At 40.5% G+C, this 21,429-nt stretch overlaps 2 protein-coding genes across 5 annotated transcripts in view; one reads left to right on the forward strand and one right to left on the reverse strand.

Moving 5' to 3' along the window:
- Positions 1–1,905: 1,905 nt before the first annotated feature.
- Positions 1,906–16,257, forward strand: LOC128439599 (caspase-1-A). The gene is made up of 15 exons (XM_053421941.1): positions 1,906–2,008; positions 4,376–4,496; positions 5,296–5,358; positions 6,471–6,554; positions 8,922–8,976; positions 9,609–9,730; positions 11,245–11,319; positions 11,718–11,863; positions 11,975–12,069; positions 13,787–13,881; positions 14,113–14,289; positions 14,379–14,613; positions 15,165–15,317; positions 15,418–15,527; positions 15,667–16,257. The coding sequence occupies exons 1-15, from the start codon at positions 1,962–1,964 to the stop codon at positions 15,778–15,780; spliced, it is 1,692 nt and encodes a 563-aa protein (XP_053277916.1). The 5' UTR covers positions 1,906–1,961; the 3' UTR covers positions 15,781–16,257.
- Positions 13,479–21,429, reverse strand: part of stx1a (syntaxin 1A (brain)) — a 53,373-nt gene continuing 45,422 nt past the window's right edge. The window contains exons 9-10 of one of the 4 annotated variants that reach the window (XM_053421942.1): positions 20,229–20,339; positions 13,479–14,853 (exon numbers count right to left, since the gene is read on the reverse strand). In XM_053421942.1, the coding sequence (XP_053277917.1) occupies positions 14,686–14,853; positions 20,229–20,339 (279 nt within the window). In that variant the 3' untranslated portion in view covers positions 13,479–14,685. Of the gene's footprint in view, positions 14,854–15,775; positions 17,171–17,737; positions 18,714–20,228; positions 20,340–21,195; positions 21,328–21,429 lie in introns of those variants that run through there. The other 3 variants (XM_053421943.1, XM_053421944.1, XM_053421945.1) reach the window with 3 other exon arrangements.

Here is a 21,429-nt window from a genome sequence, read left to right on the forward strand (position 1 = left end):
TATAAATAAATGCAAATGCTTATAAATGTTATAGCTTCATTTTAACTTTACAAAGATGAGTCGATTCCCGACAGAATTCCTGACTGTGTTGATGCTTTTACTGTCTAATTCTGTCACTGCAGCTCAGAATAACACGAGGAGACTTTGGGACATGGTACTGAAATATCTTAACACATTAAAATAGTTCACATTTAAGATCGACCTCATTAGACAAATTTGATCCACATTACATTTAACTCAAGCAATCAATCAAATTGAATTTGTATAGCCATATTCACAAATCATAATTTGTCTCATAGGGCTTTAACAAGGTGTGACATCTTCTGTCCTTAACCCTCATCAAGAGTAAGGAAAAACTATCAATAAAACCTTTTAATAGGGTCAAAAGATCGTAGAAACCTCAGAGGGTCACATATGAGGGATCTCTCTCCCAGGACGGACAGAGGTACAATAGATCACGTGTAAAGGAGAACATCAGCAAGATATTTGCAGCATTGATTCAAATAAGCACTTTGTAGCATAACTGAAAGTCAATGAATTGATGGATTATTGTCAGTAATGGTCGAGTATCTGAGGAGAAATATTATTTCCATTCATGTAGTAGTTTGTTCATTATCAGACACAACAGCAAAATTATTCAATAATAAAGAGAGAGACAGAGAGACACACACACTGATATTGAGACAGACAGAGGGAGAGACAGAGGGAGAGACAGAGAGAGAGACAGAGAGAGACAGAGAGATTTACATGGTATTAAAACCCGATCAAGTCTGACTGGTTGAGCCAGTGCAGTCCTTGCCATCACACCCCCCAACTACCAAGTAATTCACCTGCTCACACCTACATGCACATGCTGGTTGTGTGTTAATATAGTTTTACACTTGACACATTTTGTAAGTGCCATAAAATAAGAATTTTTCTCAAAACGCAAACTGTTTTCCCACACTCTGTTTTACATTATCTTGCACTTGTTTGTGATATTGTGGGACATTTTGCAATTTAATTTAGTGCGACGACACACTGAACTTGTGACGTTCGTGGTTGTTCTAACTCGGGGTCTTAACATGAGCTGTGTGTGTGTGTGTGTGTCTGTCTGTGTGTCTGTCTGTGTGTGTGTTTAGCAGTGGGCAGGGATTAGGGTTAGCTAAGAATTGGTCATGGCTAAGGTGAAAGTCAATGCAAAGTCTTACTAAGGATAGCTGTATAGATCTGTCTCTCTCTCCCTGTGGCTGCGCATGTCTTTTTTAGCTGTGAGGGCTCATTTTGGTTCAATACCATCATTGTGAGGACATTTTGACTGGTTCTCAAATATTCAAAGGGCTACTTGAGGGTTAAGACATGGTTTTAGGGTTAGAGTTAGGGTCGGGGGCTAGAGAATCCATTATGCCAAGAGTGTTCTCACAGCTATAGAGTGACAAGAGTAGGTATGTTTGTGTGCGTGTGTGTTTGTGTGCACATATATTCAAAGTTCCATTGAATTGGGGCGCGTTTTAGCAATGTGACCCCGCCCACCATGTTGACTGACAGGTCCACAGGTGGAGCGTGGAACTAAACGTAAAAGGGCAAGATAAGAGCACAGGGCGTGCGCTTGTGTGTGTGTGGAATTTCCGAGATATCTTTTTTTTTTAAGTTAAATTTTTGCTGGGTGGAGCTCTTTCTGGAGAGCCAATAGGAAGCTTTAATTTATGCCCCTAAATAGCATATAATGCAAGAATCGCCACTATTTAGTGAAATTTTTGCTGTCACTAGGTTAATAGTAAACCCTTTAGCCGCACTAATTTGCTAGTAAGGTCAAAAGGCACTTCAACTAGTAAACTAGTGTACATTTCAACCCCACTAGCTTACTTGTAAACATTTTGCACCTCACTGGTTGGCTAGTAAGGTCAAAATAGGCTTTTACTTCGTCCCGTCCTGCTGGGATAGTTTTTGTGTCGGAAGCCGCTGATAGGGGACCTGTCACCATGTTCAGGAAAACGGACAAGCCCACCATCACGCACCCGAAACATAAGTAAGTAGCACATTTTATTTCACACCTGTCCACTCTGTCCACCTGTGGGATCGGTGGAGCTGTCTCCAGCCCTACAAAGGCTTTCTGCTTCAGGTTCACATTCTAGAAACTTCCTGTGTAAATCAGTCCTTCCTCATAGTGAAGAAAACCACTTGTGAAAACTTCAGCTAATCCTCCAGCCTGTCTTCATTTCACATGTGTCACTTTTATCACCTGAGCGACAGCGTTTCCTCTAATGGACTCATGGAAGTATCTAAAGTATTGAAATTGAATGACACAGAGGATTTTACCACCCCACTGACCCTGACTGGTTAACAAGGCTGGCGGACTTGTACAAAAATACTTTCTCAGCCCTGACACACCTCAAGAATAAATACAGAGCACAGCTAAACGTGGAGAATGATCTCTGAGTCGCAGTCTCCAAAGTAAAGCCGAGAATGGACTTGCTCTGCTCAATGCATATTGCCCACCTATCTCAATAGTGAGTTTAAAAATGAAAGTAATGTTTAGGCTAAAATAAATAACCCTAAAATGTGTGCACATGGCAGCAATAAGGTGTCTGCTGCTCATTATGCACACAGACGCGCACAGACGAGCACAGACATCACCTGCGCACATTTTTATACTTACAGTATATGCTCACTCAGCCCTGCTGTTCATACAGGGAGTTTCCCTGTATTCTGGTTTTATTCTATTTCTTAAATTGCTATAAAATAATATCATGGCTGTAAGGCTGTTTTTCTTTTGTGTTGTATTAATGCCTGTGTTAGCATAGGCCTAATAGTGCGTGTGCGTGGCTGTGCCCAACATTATATAACACATGCCAGTCTCTGGCACCGTTAGTTTGGGAACCCCAGGTTTAGGAGACTGGTTGTCTTTAAAGGAGTGGGGTGTTTACACAAGGACCTGTTGGTTTGAGGTTTTCAGTGAGAAAGGGGAACAGTACGTATTTGCTATCCAAGTCTGTTTTAACTGAAACCTTCTCAAGGGTGTTTTTCATCTGGATGAGCCTCAACAGACAAATTCCCTGCCACTTGTGCAGAGCTCTGCAGGATATACTTGTTCAAAATGTTTCATATTATTAGCAGCAGAGGCTTCTGCAATTAAAGCTTCTTCAATCAGCAGGAGTTACATATCTTGTGTGCAAATGGTGAATGGGTGTGGACATGCGTGTGTGTGTGATGTGATAGGTGGTGGGTTTGAAGTGATTGACATGGACAGTCTCACACACACACACACACACACACACCTTGGATAGTTTTGTTGTAGTGTGTTTCTCGCTTACATTTACTGCTGTCACGTAACCTCTTAACAGCTGCTGTAATCCGATACTGTGGTTTGATGCTGATGCTTAAATTCTTCTAGAGACTTAATAAATTAGATAACGAGAATTGCTTTTTCATTCAATTCATCAAAGACGTAGGGGGATCAGTTTCAGTACATGCACTGATCTGTTAGATATCGTCCACCACTGACAAGTGTCTTCCTCATCACACACGTTTGTTTTTGAGACATTATCAATATATCATGATCTGCCTCACAAGTATTGGTCTGAATTAACTCACGTTGAGTCTCCTACATTTGTTAACTGAACAACAATATGCTATGACATCATTTCATATCATAGCATGTTCATGTTACTTATCATACATGCAGACAGTGTCTTTGAAAAGCTAAGATCAGCTGAGCTAATATATCATCCAGGCTCTGGTTTCAAGCTGTGTGTGTTATAGAGCTACTTGTGTCTCCTCACTGTCTTTGCTGACCCCAAAGTTTATTTGACACGTGTCACGACTACCTAGCTCACAGTAGTCATGACATAGGGAAGACAGACACCGTCGGGTAACGTTTTAACAATACTTCAAGTTTATTAACAAAATAGATACAAAAGACAGGTGCAGGCAGCCTTCCCGCGTCAGGCCAGGCCAGAGCAGGAAACGAGACCCTTTGAGGTTCCGGGACACCGTTTATATAGTGATGGCCATCACCTGGTGGCCATCACCTGGAGCCCCGCCCCTCATTAACCACAGCCTGCAATCTCCAGCTCCTCCTACATGTTGAACGGAGAAAACAGGAGACATTCACACATAGAAACCACAGAGCCTAGTGTCAAAGCCGGGGCGTCACACACGTAGAACACAACAATCCGTCAGACAACTTTGCAAATTTGTAACTGAGGGTTGGGTATTGACAGTATGTCAGCTCTTGTGTCTCAGGTTTGATTCTCCATTGACCAGCATCATTGTTAGAGAATCTAACAGACAGAGCCTTTTTTTCTCTTCCTGTCACTTGTTATTGTAACACAACCTTATATTTTATTATATAATCTCTGGTTAAAAAATAATAGTTAATGTGTATTTTATTCAGCATGACACAACTGGAGGAGAGGATGATGAACTTCCGAGGGGACCATGACCGTGCCTTCCACCTTGATCGCACTGAGGCGATGCCCAGCCTCAACTGGGGCAACATGATGGATGACAAAATGGTAGGAAAAAACCTACATGTCCCTTCACTCACTGTACTTGCCACTGTGGCTCTGTCATTAACCTCTGTGATCCTCCGTAATCCAGCCAGAGCACTTCCCACATGATGGTGGTGGTGATGGGGTGGTTGTTGACTATTATGGGTAAAGCAAATAAAACAATAGGTCTTGATAAACAGTAACTTCTTAACTCACTTTCCTGATGTTAATATCTTTTCATCGAAAGCACACACACTTGTAATGTCCAACAGTTAAGATTAACTTCAATAGTAAATTACAAAAAACTAATCAGGTAAAAAATCGATGCCACTGACAGGCAATAGTTCTGCAAAATACACCAGATGAAGAAACTTGTGTAATATATGTTTTAGAGTAGGACAATTATTAGGGCCCGAGCACTGACAGGCACTGACAGACAGTGAGGCCCTATTGAAATTGTGAGAATTTTTCAGATTATTATTATTAGGGCCCAAGCACCGAACGTTGGGAGGCCCTATTGTAGCCCTAAAAAAGTTTTAGAGTAAGATCTGGCACCAAAATGTCCTTAGTAATGAATGAAGTTCTATCTTATCATAGTGACATATCATGATAAGGAAGTAAGTAATTGTAATTTGCAATCTAAATGTAAAAAATTAAGAATTTAACTAACGGCAACATGTTTTATTTTCCCTATAAAACTTACCCGATATTTCACATTCTAATTTATCGGGAGACAAACCTGACAAAACCTTTTTGGTATGTTCGAGCATCAATCACAAACCAACAGATATTTTATGTGTCTTCTTTCTCTCTGTGTTTGCAGGCCAGGCAGGTCAGGGGTCTGCAACGGTCGGCTGCAAGCGCTGGAGCAGGTGGCTTCTTTGTGGTGAGTTCAAAGTTTATTTGCATTGGATACAGAGTAGCCCATAGTGCTGTGTAGTAAGTGTTCAGTGTCTGATGAACACCTCACAACTGGGTTAATAGTAATTAGACAACTATGTACTGTATTCAGAAATAATGGACATTTTGTCCGTGTGCTTCTGCTGGAATCTGTCTTGTTTGTTATGAATTCTGACTGAAAGTTTGATTCGATTTGGGAGTTTAAGAGGCGCAAGGAAGCCTCTACAAGTGGGGGATTGTGCTCTACTTGTGTGGTTTGCCCTCTGTCATTTTAGTGAAAACATAAGCATTGTGGCGTGTGACAGCTAATTAGCAGAGAGCTCAGGTGAGTCTTCAGGTGGTTTAGCTCTGTAATCCCTGCTCCTGGTGCTGCCTGGCCCGTCTTTAAAAGTAGCCTCACGCAGCTGCAGAAAATCCTCCTCGACAAGCCGCCTGTTGTCTGTCTTCATCCTTTGCTGAAGACATTTTGCATTTCTGTTCTGTAAAGTAATATATTTTCATATAATCTATGTTGTGTTGTCCCTAAACTGAAACTTAATAACTGAGTTTTCTAAGGAAATGTGTGAATTTGCATCAATAACGTTTTGCTTGTTCATTACGTTTTTAAAAGGAAAAATCGTGCAAACACATTGTCACAGGCGCATTTACTATTTACAGTGTAGTTCACTCCTCTCTGGGTGTCATTTTACAAACAGTGCAACCATATCAGCATTACAGCACGTGTCACGTTACTGACAGAGACCATGATTAAAGGAAACAAATTCCAGTTGTGCAAAAACAAAGGAAATATTAGTGTTTATTTTATATTTCAATTATTTAAAACGTTCCTAAATTCAGTGTGGCTGTTGATGTAAATACATTTTAGCCTGAGAAAGAAGCTATTTACGAGTCTTCCCACTTGACCACCCCTCCTGACAAGAGAAATGTTTTTTACTGCGTTCATTCAAGTCTGACACATTTCTGATGAATATTTTGGTCCATTTCAGAGAGTCGTAAACAGGGGTTCAAATTTTCAAGTTGCAGCTAACAGAAATAGTCTGCAAAGGAATATTAAGGGGGGGAAAAAACTGAATTTATTTCAATTTGTTTTTTTTTCAGCACCCACCGACCTCTGTATCATTAGGCCAGAGGATGGAAGAAATGCGCAACTTGGCTGACACGCACTTCTTTAACGACTTAAAGGTGGGTCTATGTGTGTTTTTCATCCTGCACAAATGCTTTCTTGTCACCTTTTGTGAATTGTAGTGTTATACATCCAAACAGGAGGGTTCGTTAAGATTTTAGTAAAATTCGCATCAGTTGTTTCATCCTATCTCGTTATCAGCGTCATGGTGGTGAAGTATTACCTCGGAGCCCAAGGGATACCATGAATTTGACATGTGCTGTCAGTCTCTGTCATTGCTGGGTGACCAGCCCCCAACTCCCATAGCGGCTAGCGCAATTTGGCAAGCTCTAGTGTTTCTGTGGCCATGCTGTCTGTGTGTCATGCTGTGTGCTTGGTGTCACTGTCCACCTACACCAGACCCAGTCGCATACAGCATGAAATCCCCTGCAGTCTACCCTCCCATGCCTCTTTACCCCCATGATTCATGTAGGCCTAGTGTAAATTCTGCCCCTGGGGCACAGGAATGGAGGGATCAAGGGTAGGGAGGTGTGTGTGCGTGCGTGTGTGTGTGACGACCTCTGGTGGTTCGGAGTAGGACATAACCTAAATGCAACAGGTTTGGGGAAGTGAGGGTGCAGTCACACAAAATTCAAGACCCGATATAAAGCAAAGAACTTATTTATTTACACAAAGCAACACAGGGATCAACAACTGTCAGTGGCACCAAGAAAGGAACACAAAGTACCCCCCCCTTTACAGGTACAATAAAAGTACAGCGGGTGGTGCTCACTCTAACCTTGGGTATTAACAAGAAGTAAACCTAAGTGTGTGTTATATGTAGACCCCGGAGTATCTTACCTGTCCTCGTTGTCCCTGTGCGCACAACAAAAAAAGTTAAGACAAAACCAAAAATAGGCTGCTAACAACTCAAATAATACAGGTAAAACTAAATCAATGCACCAGCAAACACCCAAGCAAAACCAAGCAAAACAAATCAGAGCTCTGCCACAGCTCAACCGAAAAACCTCCTCTCGCTAACAAAAAACAAAGGACTATTTAAAGGTGAAGGTCCGATGGGAGATCCGGAACACGTGTGGTGATTTTATGATTGGAAGCAGGTGAGATGAGCGGCCATGATGCTTCTTCGTCTGTGGCCACTTCACTGACGCGTCCTGCCCGAGAGCTTCCCCTCCGGTCCCCGCAGGCATCGCCAGTAAACCAGGAGGAGGAGACAAAACAACAACACAAAACAGAACACAATACATGTATACATACAGGACATACAGAACACTGTACGTAACAGTTTGTGTGTGTGTGTGTGTGTGTGTGTGTGTTCATGTGATGGGGTGTCTGGTTTATAGTTGGTACTTTCCAGGGTTGAGCAATTCTGGTTATTATTATTATTTTTGGCGTCAAAGTTTGATTACACACCATTAAAATGGAAATTTGATTCCTAGAAATTTTTGAAATTGTATTTTATAATTGGTACTTTCCAGGGTTGAGCAATCCTGGTTTCTATTATGATTGCTTGTGAGTTTCATATTGTTACATTGTGTACAGCACAATCCTAGTTGTTATTATTATTATTATTATTTTTCAATATCATTATTATGATATGGACATTTCATGTTATTTAATTTCCTTACCTTAGCATATAATACGTAATGCATAAACACCCATTTTATAGCTCACTTTAAATATTGTCCTCTACCTCCAACCCAATGTTGGATAATGGAAATCTAGTGACATCTAGTGGCACAGAAATTAAACCATGACTGAATTGAGCCATTAGGTTCAGCAATGTTTGGGGCTGGGCACAGATGCAATATAACAGATCATTTCACATCTTGAAAATGTCCCTGTCCTCCACATACCTCATTAGATATGTTTCTTAAAAAGGCAGTTATCTAAGGCATCCAACTATGGGGATTTCAATGGAAGTCTTTTTTTTTTTATCCAGCAGCATCATTTGAAGTTGAATTTATCAGTATTTTACGGTGGCCCTGAGAGCTCAACGAATAGCAACTTAAGAAAACACATGCAAGTTAAGAAAACACATGCAAGTTGACAAAACACAAGCAAAGTAAGGAAACATCTTCATCAATTTCACAACACAACACAACACATTACAGAAACGCGCAGCAAATAGACACACGCACTGCAAATAGTGAAACGCGCTTCAAATAGAGAAACGTGCTGCAAATAGAGAAGAAACGACAACGGAAGTGTTTCCAGAGGACAGCTAAAAGTGATCGACACTGCTGCCACAGCAGACACAAAACGTCCAATACACCATACAAATTTGGTTCTACACAGGGGTCTGCCACCCACGGCTCTGGAGCATAATGAAAATATTGTGAGTTGCTGCCCTACACCAGATACACAGTATCTGCCTGTGTGTAGAGTGTAGAATGATGATTATGTGGTATATGTGTGTCTCACAGGTGAGTGCAGAGGACAGCTTTCATCCCATGGGGCTCCAGAACCACCTTCCCAGTGGTAAGAGACTCAAGCTGATATGTCTCTGTTGTCCATAAGATCACAACTTTCTCGGCCCACACACAAGGGAATTTCACTTCACAAAAAATACAGAATATGTACATAATATACACCTTTCACAACAGACATAGTTTGTATGGAAATGTTACTGACCCAAGTGCAGTGGCACTGGATGTTTGCACGAGCATGTAAAACTTAAATTGTGTATAAGGCAGATATTTAGATAGACGTGTCCTTATATGTGCAGATTAGACCGTCTATATGTATATAGGCAGATATGGTATACAAAATGAATATAAATATATATATCCATGCATTTATGTGTGTGTATATATATATACACATAAATGCATGGATATATGGATATATATATATATATATATTTATATTCATTTTGTAAAATCTCAATAAGGGGCCAGAGCCAAATTTAACATTATTCGGCTTATATATAAGCTTATTCCTCTGCATATTATGTGGGAGGTTCTTACTCATTGAACATGAACAAAAGCGCATATATTTTGAAAAAAAAACAATCCCAGTTAGAAATCCATCATTAGAGAAACATGCTGTATATAATACAATATGATGATATTGCCTGTACAGTGTACTCAGTCATCACTCTCGTGCTTTAGAAGCGACTCGTCGCTTCGTCAAGCCGTGCATGGACGTGAAGCTGGGCCAGTGCAGCTATAACCCCTTCGCCTTGCAGGAGAGTAGTGAGAAGCAGATCAGAACAAGAATGTCCCCACAGATGGTGAGTTTGAGCTGTTGTTCAGGGAATCTTTATTCTACCTATGTACTCATTTCAAAACTCCCAAGTGGGATTTGACGGATAAATAATCATCCTGTTTGATTGATACCACATGCTGCATTTCAGTGTTTTTACAGAATTATATTGCATTTGTGGTCTTTCATAAATGTTTGAATAAATAACACCATAAATAAGATGCTGCGCTGTAATTATTTTTAATTCCAAGTAACCTCAGTGAGGGTTGGCTCAGGGAGGGTCGATTTCTTACAGTATTGTACACATTTACGTCTAGTCCTATAAAATATCCTTTTAAATGTGGTGTGAAAGTCCCAGTCTGAGTCATTGAGTCTCTGATGTGAGATCATGTAGTTTAAAATGATCTGCTGTAAGATCTTTGATCATTCATTATTACCATCATTACTATCAGTTAGTGGTGCTATAAGAATAGTTCCCAACATGTTTAAAATAAAGAGGTGGCAATGGTTTGTTAATTTAATTCATACAAATCATACTTTGTTGCAGTTGTTAGCCGTTGAAGAAGCTTTGTGAGAATATCAGCCCACATTATGTTGAAGTCGGTCAATCACAGAAAAGCCTTCTTGTTCCCAGGCTGTGGAAATGCAAACAGCCTGTAAGCAGAAACCGTGCTTTTAAGAGGAGCTGTCTGTATTTGTATTCCCTCTCCATTAAGGACCAGATTAATGTTTAGTTCGGACTCAACTCACGTTACTTTTATCTTGTTGTTTTATGCTTTATCAGTCATGGTGTTACATGAGTTACACTTGGACTGAAAAACAGCTGTTATTGTGCCAGTAAGTGTGGACTCCTGCTGGTACCGATCTGCTTCTTCAGGACACCTTTGGACTCCTATCTTTCACTCTGGCCCAGGTTAACTGGTTCCATGCTCATTGTTCTACAAAAACTAATCTTCACCGTAGACTCTTATTAATAATCTTTTATATCCCCTACCTATACAATGAATAATACAATTTGTAATTATAATTTATAAAAGACGAGGCACCACCCTGGTATCAGGGACCAACAATCAAATGTAAAGATCAATCTCATTTAGATCTAGTTCTAGTTTAGAAATCTCAGTATTTACTATTAAAGATTAAATAATGAACAGTGAAGGTTATGGAGTGTAGTGGTTGGCAAAATTCACTTATGTAACATTAATGAAAGAACATTTGTGAAAGAAAAACATTTTTTATGAATATAATAAAATAAAAAAAATGCAGCCTTCCGCCCTCAGACAGATTGTAGAAAAAAATAGTAGAGGGGGAGAAGTGGCCTTATATTGGCCCGGTGACCTCACAGGTCCTGGGCCCAGAGTGACCAATAGGAGTGACCCTTGTGGCTTTTCACACCTCTGGGTGAAGTTGAGGAATTCTGGGAGACTGAGTTCCCTGTGCTCTGGCTTTGTCAGGAACAAGGAACATGTGGTTTCAGGCTTTTGACTACACATATAGGCCGAAGGGGAGGGCTTCGATTTCACAAAAACACTGTCCCAACAGGTGTTTCCTGAGATCTACCGCAGAGAAACTCCCCAGAACAGGCCGCCCATTGAAGCTGATTTTGACAAATATGAGGTATGTCATGTGTTTTTGGAGTACAACCATCTTCGGATTGTCGCTGCCATTACTATACAATTGTTATTTTTGAAGTTGTTTTATATGGAAAAGGAACATTACACTCCTCACCAATTAAACGTTACACAATGTTTATAAGAACGGGGGCCAGCTTACAGAATGTGTTACACATACAAATACTGACATATGCATACATTGAATGGATTATCTCTTGAAATTAACTGGTGGGCTGTATGTGACTTACAAATTGCAACAGCCAGTGACAAGAAGACACAAACAATAAATATTACAATAAATAATATAAAAATAAAAATGTTTTCTAGTTATGGCACTTATTGAATATTGCACAAAAGATGAATCGGTGTAGAAAGTTAACTTGTGATGTTGGACATATGTAGGGGCAGATTTTGCGTGGGGAGAGGAATGCTCTGCCCCGGAACAATTGGGCCAATTGTGATGTGAAGGAAGCAGCCGGACGTAAACTCACCGCACCAGCCTCCAGGTTCTTAACCACCCCCAATGACTCTGTGGCCAACACCTACAAGTGAGTGTGCACAAATCCACACGTGTGTGTACAAGGACATGTACTGGATGAACTCCAACATGGTATTCTAGTTGTAGGCTGTAACTTTGTGTTATGTTGTTGTGATTGCAGTCTGTCCAGCCTTTTGGCTAACAAACAGAACATGGCAAGCAACATGTCAACTTTGCCGAAACGCTACGATGAACTGAAGAAGTACAATGGGACTGGTAAAGAACACATCACAACTTTTAGAAAACTTAATTTAGGTGTTGCTTACAGAAACCTAGGTCATATTTTGGACATCGAAGCATGGCTTACGCCACGCTTCGATGTCGCTTCCGCGTCCGGTGTGAACCCGGCGTAAGAACAGCTGTTTCAGCAGACTCCGGCTCCTGGAGCTAGAGAAACCAAACTCTGCCACTGGACATGAGGACTTAGAATAATAACACCCTCTTGCTGATATGCTCGTGGGCTGCTGCCAACCAAATAGCATAGTATAGGAAAGCCCCTGTAATCCATTTTATTACGTTTTTCGCAAATAAAATTCGTCTTTTGACAGCATCACCTGTTGTTGAGTTGTCTGTGGCAACGCACCAAGCACCAACACATAGTTTTCTTCACGAAGAGGAAAACGCTATGCCCCCAAAGGAAAGCACCCATTATAGCAACCGGACAGGACAGAGAAATTAACCGACTGAGAGTCCTCGAGGCCTACGGGCCCGCTAACATAGTACAGGAAGTCCATAAGTGCTAAAGGCAGCAGATTAATGAACAATGTACAAATGTAGTGCAATATAGACTATCATCCGATTTTCTATTATTACATTTTTATATTCATACTTGAGACCGCTCTACTCTTGTGAGTAGAGTGCTTGATTGTTGCTGACGGTTTTAGTCATATTGTATCTAGGGCCTGTCACTGAGGACTTGCACTAAAGTGTCCCAAACTACAGACTATTACTACTCTCCTAGGAGCAGATGATCAGCTCAGCTTATGGTGATCAGCAGCAGTATGGTTACAGGTAAACTATAATATCCAAACAGAGATTGCATTTTGATGCTTTTAGTAACGTTTATCCTACCGCCTATTTAGCATCGCTAGTAGCACTAGAAGCGGTGCTAGAAGTTCAAAACTTCTCTAAAAGTGTTGAAATGCAATCTCTGTTTAGATATAATAGCTCACCTGTAACCACTTGTTAGACTTGCCAGGCAAAAAGTCAACGCACGCTTGCTGTAACACATCCACTCTGAGCCAGAACAACCCTAAGGATGTGGGCGCGGCTTAAGTGTACGGCAGTGTGCCTGTGCAGGTGCAGAAAGGTTCTGCATGGGGGAAACCAGTGAAGTGTTGCCTGGGTTGACCAATAGGATGGCCAAGATTCAGTGTGAGTTGGCCACAGCCACCCCTGGCCACCCCCAGCTCCACCACTGCTTGTTAGACGCCTTAATGCAATTGTTCGACATCAAAATATCTGGATCCAACCCTGCACCAAAATGTAATGGTTTCTTCTTTGACCTACATCACATCTTTCCAAGTTTAGTTGTAATCCATCCAGTAGTTTTTTGGGCAGGGGTGTTAACATTATAAACTATGTTATTATTATAGAACAGAAGACTATCGAGTTGCTGCAGTGTCTGTATTCACACAACAAACCACAGCAGTGAGTACAAACAGCAACGCAGAGACAGGAACTGTCACCTTCATACGTCCTGAAGCTGCCTCTGAAGTTCTCGGATGACAGAGTACTAACGTTAATTTTTGAGACCAAACATACTTTAAAAACAACGCCATCTATTCGGTAGCATGAACCCTTTGGCAGTTATGGAAAAATAAACAGTTGAATTGTTGTGGCTGCGAAAGATAAATCAACACATCTCTTACCAATATTGTACTTTCAGACTCAAATATTTTATTACGTAATCTTGTATTTCTGTGGTTTGCAGCTGCAGAGCCTCGGAGCATTAAGGAGGAGGGCTGGTCGACCACACTCATCCCCACTACTGAGGATTTCTGGAGGAATAAACAGAACAAGAAAGAAGTCAGTCTTTCATTAAAGTCATATAAATGTGGCTTAATTGATAGAATTACCCTTTTGCTATTTCATTATCTAGTGGAAAGAATGGGACATTTTATTGAGTTAGTTTGCATATCAGTTTACCTCAAAATTGTTTTCTCAAATGTATCTTGTGAAAGTTTTCATTGTAGACATGGTACATTTTTGTTTAATTTACATATAAGAATACAATATCCTTTAAACTCTACTTTTCAGATTTACCCTGTGACCAAAAATAACTATAGGAATCGTGTGGCGCTGCTTATCACCAATATAAAGTTCACGGTTAAGAGAAAACACAGACATGGAGCTGAGAAAGACGAGGAGAACGCGGAGAAACTTCTCAGAGATCTGGGATACGAGGTGGTGAAATACACAAACCTCACTGCAAAGGTGCGTCACGGTGAAAAGGGGAATACATATCATGTTCCTGGTTGACGATGAGTAAATTAAACCTAGCTCTTTCTAATTTCTTCTCACAGGCCATCGATGAGGCTGTAATCAAGTTCTCTAAACATCCAAAACTCCGAGAGACAGACAGTGTGATGGTGGTTATCATGTCTCACGGGGAACTGGGAACTATCCAAGGTGTTGAAACCTCAAAATTGGAACCGGATGAGTTCCCCATTGACAACATCTATAAACACTTGGGTCCAAAGAAATGTCCGGCTCTGCTGAACAAAACTAAAATCCTCATCATCCAGGCCTGCAGAGGAGGTAATTCTCATCCGGTCTTTACAGATACACCAATCTTTCTATAGTAAGGGCTATGCCCAAACTATAAGTGATTTAAAGGTTTGAATGGAAATTGATATGTTGGAAGTGGAGGAGAAATGAATACACGTTGAGTGAAGGAGTTGAGGTGAAGCTGTCTCTCATAGGCTTGTCTGGGTGAGGGAGACTCTTGTTCTCAGGCATCATTCCACCAGAGTTTATTACAGGACACCCAGCCAGTACCTAGAATTAGACATGCAAGAGGTATGAACAGTTGAATGTAGGGATGAGAAAAGGAGCATGAAGTACTGAGGGTAGGGATGAAGGGATTCAAGGGATGCATGTATGGATGAGGGGATGAAGGAATCAGGGTAGGGATGAGGGGAAGAGGATGAAGGCATGAGTGTAGGGATGAAGGGAGAAGGTAAGGATATTGGATGAAGGGATGCATGAAGGGATGAGGTGATGAAAGTAACTAAACTTAATTTAATGCAAATTCATGAAGGTCTTGTTTTCTGTATCAGTCTGTATTAAAAGTGGGCCACATGTTTCAGGTGAGGAAGGCTCTGTGCTGATGAGCGACTGTGCGGCTGTGCCGTATCAAATCAGACTGCACGGGTTTTCTCCTGAAGACCTCGAGGACGATAATTGTCAAAGATACGAACACAGAGAAAAAGACTTCATCTCTCTTCTCTCCTGCACGCCTGGTTCGTTTAAATCTAAAATAATCTCATTCTAAATCTCACGACAGACTGAAGATGAAAGACGATAAATGTATCTTCTGTTTTTTCGTGTTTTGCACTGCAGGCACCGTCGCATATAGAGATCCGGTTCTTGGGTCTTTGTTAATCCAGTTTATTGTCAAGGTATTCAACAAGGCCGCATACGAGGATGACGTCGAGGAACTTTTCAGAAAAGTAAGTGTAGACTCTTCTTAATCCATTCTGAGTGTAAAATATTCTTGTATAATGTGTTTAAAAGGAAAATAACATCATTAATAAAGCTGTAATGATGGTCTTGTTTTTATAAAATCTTATACCCTGTCTGTTTCCACAGGTCATGCAACACTTTGAAGAGTTCTGCCCTTCAAACAAAAGGCAGATGGCGACCAAGGATAGATGCACACTTACAAAACGCTTCTACTTTTATCCAGGTCTCAATGTGGTTTGACACTTCTTCTTATGAACGTGTTATGATATCTTCAGGGGTTGTACATAGGGGATCTATTTACTCAACGGCCCACGTCTTCGTCAGTTTTGTATTATTCAATTTGTACTCTTGAAGAATTATTTTGATAACAAAGTTCTTGCAGTTAAAGTGAATAAAGTAACTATAGCTTCACTTTTCTGACAAACCTGATGAAGTGACATTCGGGCCAGAGAATATTTTTTATCCCAGGGTTAAGGGTCGCATACGGTCTATGTGCAGATGTTAGCTGACACTGGTTAAGAGGTGGGGGACACCCTTGTCTGGACGGGTTAATATCACAGGGTTGTGTGTGTGTGTATATAAGCAGTTAAGGATTAGTATAGTGAACTTTCATACTTTTGTAATTTTACTTGTTTAAGATTCACAGTTCAAACTGTGATGTTACATCTATGAGTAAACAAGAAAAGTTCAAATAAATATGAGAATTGAAAAGACAAATTGCGTCTCTTTGCACATTCATTTTTGCACATTCCCTTTAAACATTGTTAAAATTGTCTACCTCAGTCTTTATGGATGTGTGTGATAAGTGAATATGAATTAGGATTTTTCTTACATTAGATTTTTCATCTTTGTTTTATTTTAATCTATTTTTATATTGTTGTATTTAGACATGTATCGACGACATCAGGTGTAGACAGGGGGAAATAAGAATTTCATTGCATTGATCACTCGTCTCAGTAAGTGGAGGCCTCCAAATCAAAAACACAAACGCACTGAATGTGATTTTTCAGACAAACTTTACTTGAAATAAAAAAAAGACAAGGAAAAAACAACTTGGATCAAACAAACATAACCATGTCGTCACAATACAACACAAAGGCAACAGGTCGAGTAGGCAACATGGTAACATGGTTGCATTGTGCACATCTGATGAGTCGCCAGAAAACTGAGAAGAGTCTTTCACGGGGCTACTTTGAATTCATACTGACTGAAGTTCATTCATACAAATAAACAGAAGTAGTGTGACAGAAGAATGTGCTCTTTTCTAATCTCAGGGTTTGTATATATTAAAGAAAGACATAATACAACAAGCGTACGACCTCCAACCAGACGAGACTCCATTTTAACAGCTTCTTTGAACATACTGGCAGTGTTAGAGAGCTTTTTTATATATATATATCAGTTTACACTTTATACAAAACAAACAGGAGACTATTAACAAGCACTCACATTCTCATCCCATGACTCGCACTCTGCACGCTTAGCTACAAACAAACACGCTCATCACCGCTCACTTGATGCATGTACACACGCAGTCACTCACACCGCAGCCACAGTCAGAGAGGCTGCACGACTGGTAAGGCCCGGACGAAAGGATTGTTTGAAAAAGTTTGGCAGTGTGATGAAGACTCTACGAGCAAATCAAAAAAATCCCACATCAGTACGACTGTCTTCTTTCCCTTTTCACAACAGAATACCAAAAACGCCGTTTGACAGTGAACTAAACCATGCAGGGCTTTCGAAGGGTGGTAGAGTACATCCGGGTCAGAGTAAAGAAAAGATAACAGAAATTAAAACGGGAGAAGAAACAGATCTATAGATAACGTGGCTTTGAAAACACTGCCGATAAGTGGCCTGATACTTTGCCTATACAGCACGAAGTAGACATTACAACTGAATATTTGGAAGTTGGAATGTATTAGTATAGCGATATGTAGCGTTTAGCAACTTGTTCCATTCAAGACTTCACTTTTGGAAACATCATATCTTTGACAACACAAAACACTCAGATAAACAGTTTGCAGCACCGCACATTTACAAAATAGCAAATCATGCGAAAACACCTCTGGCCCTGTACACTGTTTCAAATGTGTTTATCGTACAGCAGGCACCGCACCTTGTGCTAAACGTGTTGTAGATTGCATTCAGGAAAACAGGAAACGGAATTTGTAGATCTGCTCGGTTTTAGATCTGTGTGTGTATCAGTGTAACTGGGACAGAGGGTTAGGCCAACGTTCCCCCGATGATGGAAGCAATGACAATCCCCAGAACCACACAGCATATAAGAATCATGATTTTCTTCTGATCAGTGTTAACAACAGATAATCCGAGGCAGCATTTGGGGAGCAGAGGAAAACATGTTAGAAATATGACTTAACATATTTTAGTATTCATAATATTCAGAACAATATGCAGATTGGAAAAAAGCAGAAGGAGTAAAGAAATGGATCTTGTCATGTTTGCGTATGGAGTGTGGGTTGGATGCATCGTCTACCTTTACAAAAAAATACATTTATAGTCCCTGCATTTTGTTCAAAATACATTAAACAACATATATTACATATATATATTTTCACACATGCAACAAACATACACACTTTTATTTAAAGACACTGTGTAGAAAATAGAAATCCTGAATTTTAAGGACATCTAGTGGTTGTAGAAGGTAGCGCAGACAGGTAGCTCTAGAAATAAGCTGTGTATGGACTACACTGTGATTGTTGCATATTAACGGAAATCCACAAAGTGGCTTTAAAGTAAACTTAAACTTTGTAGTCCCATTTCCGTGAGTTGATTGCTGAAAAAGCCAATGTTCAGATGAAAGGCTCAATGGCAAATCTACTGTAGGGGCTCATATCCAGAGAAGTCCTTTCATATCCAGAAAACGTTACAATACAATACGTTTAAATATATTTTCTTTAATTTCAATGAATAAATAGCATATATATAAAATGACCACATGAAATATGCCTATTTCTTACTGTATCAGCATTTCCTCACTGCACATCACAGAAACCACTGTAACACCTGAACACTTTGTACTGTGCTGGGCATCACGTCAGGTCCTGCCTGCTCTGTGAGGTTCTCTTATGGTCCTAAGTGAGTCCAATAGTGAGGGCAATAATGAGGATGATCACACATAGTGCAACACAACCTCCTATCAGGATCTTCTTCTGCATGGGGGACAATGAGAGGGGAAACAAGAAGAATGGAGTCAAATCATAATTCAGTGGAAAAAGGCGAGAAAATATAAAGAAAAGGAAATATTGCTACTGCACAGTGTTTGATTATAAGTGGGTAAATAATTATACAGATCAGGACCCTTGAAGGGAGTTGGGGTCATCTAGTGCATGGAATTCCTCCACCTTTGAGTGCTGTTACAGATATTTACCAAGAGGTGGCACAGTTGTTCCACTGTGTAGGGTTGTAAAAAGAAGGAGAGTGACATGGGATAATTACACACCACTCTCTGTGAATATGGGGAATGAGGAGCTGGAGCCAGCAGGTGGTTAGCTTAGCTAGCATTGAGACTGAAAACAGGGGGAAAGAACTGGCCTCAGTCTGTCCACAGAAAAGAACTCCACCAATGAGCACCTCTGAAGGTCAGCTCACTGATTAGCATGTTGCATCTGTCTAGTTTAAACACCTATCTATTTCTTTTAAATGTCTATTTCAGCTTCGGTTCAGTTACTTACCCGTTTCACGACCTCTCAGCTGCAGGTGATGTTCAGGTGTTACAGGACTCTCACTGTTCTCTGTGCTTTCTGCTACTGTTTTCATCAGCTTTTCTTGTTTTCTTAGTAAACAGGATTACGCAAAAACTACAGGACGGATTACCAAAAAAATTTCGGACGGATGAAGTATAGATCAGCAAAGAACCAGTAAAATGTTGGTGTGGATCTAGATCAGGGGGCAAAGCCAGGGATGTTTTTACCCCACTGTCTTTCACATTGCAAGATACAGTGTTTTCTGATGTTTCCCAGGGAATCATTTGTGGATCTGGATGAAACTAAATAAGGCACATTTAAGGAACTGATATCTATGAGTGAGAAATGTGGTGCAGCTTGATTTAATTCAGGCGAACTATTGAGCCTTGACGGAGGTATGCGCTCCTCTGAGTGCTAATTATTTGTTTATTTTGTGTGGTATTTCTGTTTGTTTGAATTTTCATGTGTCTTTAAATAAAACAAATAAAAATTGGCCCCAGACGTATGCATGCCGCTGGCTGGGTATCAGCACTGCAGACTATGTCAAATACACTCACGACACACATCTTCTACATGCAGAATACATGCCAAGTGAGCATGCACACTTTATACAGAACATGCAATGCCTCTGAAGGTTTCCATTTGACAGGCTGTTTTTGAACATGCATCGTTTTGTTGTATTTGTGACTCACCCTCCGCGCTTTACTCTGGTATTTTACCGCCTTCTTAGTGTCTGATACTGCCCTCTCCACATAGTCTACTGAGTGCTCCACATTGTACTCTATGCGGTCTATCATTTCCCCCTAGGAGAGGTTAGTGGAAGACATGCAGACAGGTGGAAGAAAGAGGGGACCAGAGGTGGAAGCAGGAGAAGGAGTGGATACAGGTGAGGGGAAAAGAGGGAAAGAAAAGAGAGAGGGGGAAAAAGAGAAATGATAACATGAGAGTCAGTTTGTAGACTGTGTGCATGTTGCATCTCACCCGGCTGCTTGTCTTTTTCAACTTTTTGCATTTTGGGATTCTATCCTTCGCCTGCTCCACATACTCCTGAGCGCCAAGGACGCTGTGCTCAATGTTGTTCACCAACTCACCCTGCAACCAGACAAGAGGAGTCATGAGGCGGCATGAGCATAAGGGCCCGCACACACATATGCAAATGATTCAATGGCAAACACGATATTATCTTCACATTCGTGTGGGACTTATCAGCAAGAACCCACATTCTGCACCATCTTCAATCACACGAAGCACTGGTCTTCATAGATGCATTTTAGAATACGCATTACAAGAGACATTTTATGAATGATTAATGCATTCGATTTATACAGCTCTATTATGTATATATTCTGAAATGACATATAGATTCCTTTTTATTGTTTGAGCCTTTCAAAAGTCATGTTTAAACCACAGACTATAATAACGATGGATGTTGCATATCCACTTCGTTCCACTATCCAGAAATGAGGCTAAAATATCCCAGAAATGAACACTGCCGTATTGCACATTTAGAGCCTGAATCTGCGTATTGGCGTTTTGGGGATGAAGCTGTGGCCGCGTAGTCCCGTTGAAACACGCAACAACTAATTAAAACTAAACTTGGTTCAGAAAATGAACCTAAAATATCAAACATATACTCAGATTTTTTGGTTTGGTACTTGTTTCAACCATTAACATGGAGGAGGTGGGATTTAGGACCTATGCTGCAGCCAGCCACCAGGGGGCAAAGACGCTTTGGATTCACTTTAGGGGAGCTGTTGTGTCATCCATCTTTATATACAGTCTATAATTTAAATCAGCATTAATCAATCGATCAATAATGACCCAGTATAGGTATTCAGCTACTCTTCTATTCAAATGGCTGTTGCACTGAAACAGTGCATCTCTCCATGCATACATTCCAGCAACTGTATGAAATAAATAGAAAAATGAGGAATCACAAGAAAATTACCTTTCCATATTAGAAGGGGAGCGCTGTTCTCTGTTCTCTAGAGCTTAGAGTCATTGTTGTGGTGACAGTGTTGTGGATGAGAACAAAATGAGGGAAAGACAATAGAGAGCGTCGAAGACAGAGAGAGCAAGGCTGAGAAAGGCAAAATTAAAAAAACAGACCAGACTCAGGTATAATCTTGAATTACATGAATTGATAAAGGAGGGGTTAGTTCATTGAATTATTTACATTAAA

The sequence above is a fragment of the Pleuronectes platessa genome, chromosome 5, assembly GCF_947347685.1.
Source record: "Pleuronectes platessa chromosome 5, fPlePla1.1, whole genome shotgun sequence".
Taxonomy (NCBI): domain Eukaryota; kingdom Metazoa; phylum Chordata; class Actinopteri; order Pleuronectiformes; family Pleuronectidae; genus Pleuronectes; species Pleuronectes platessa.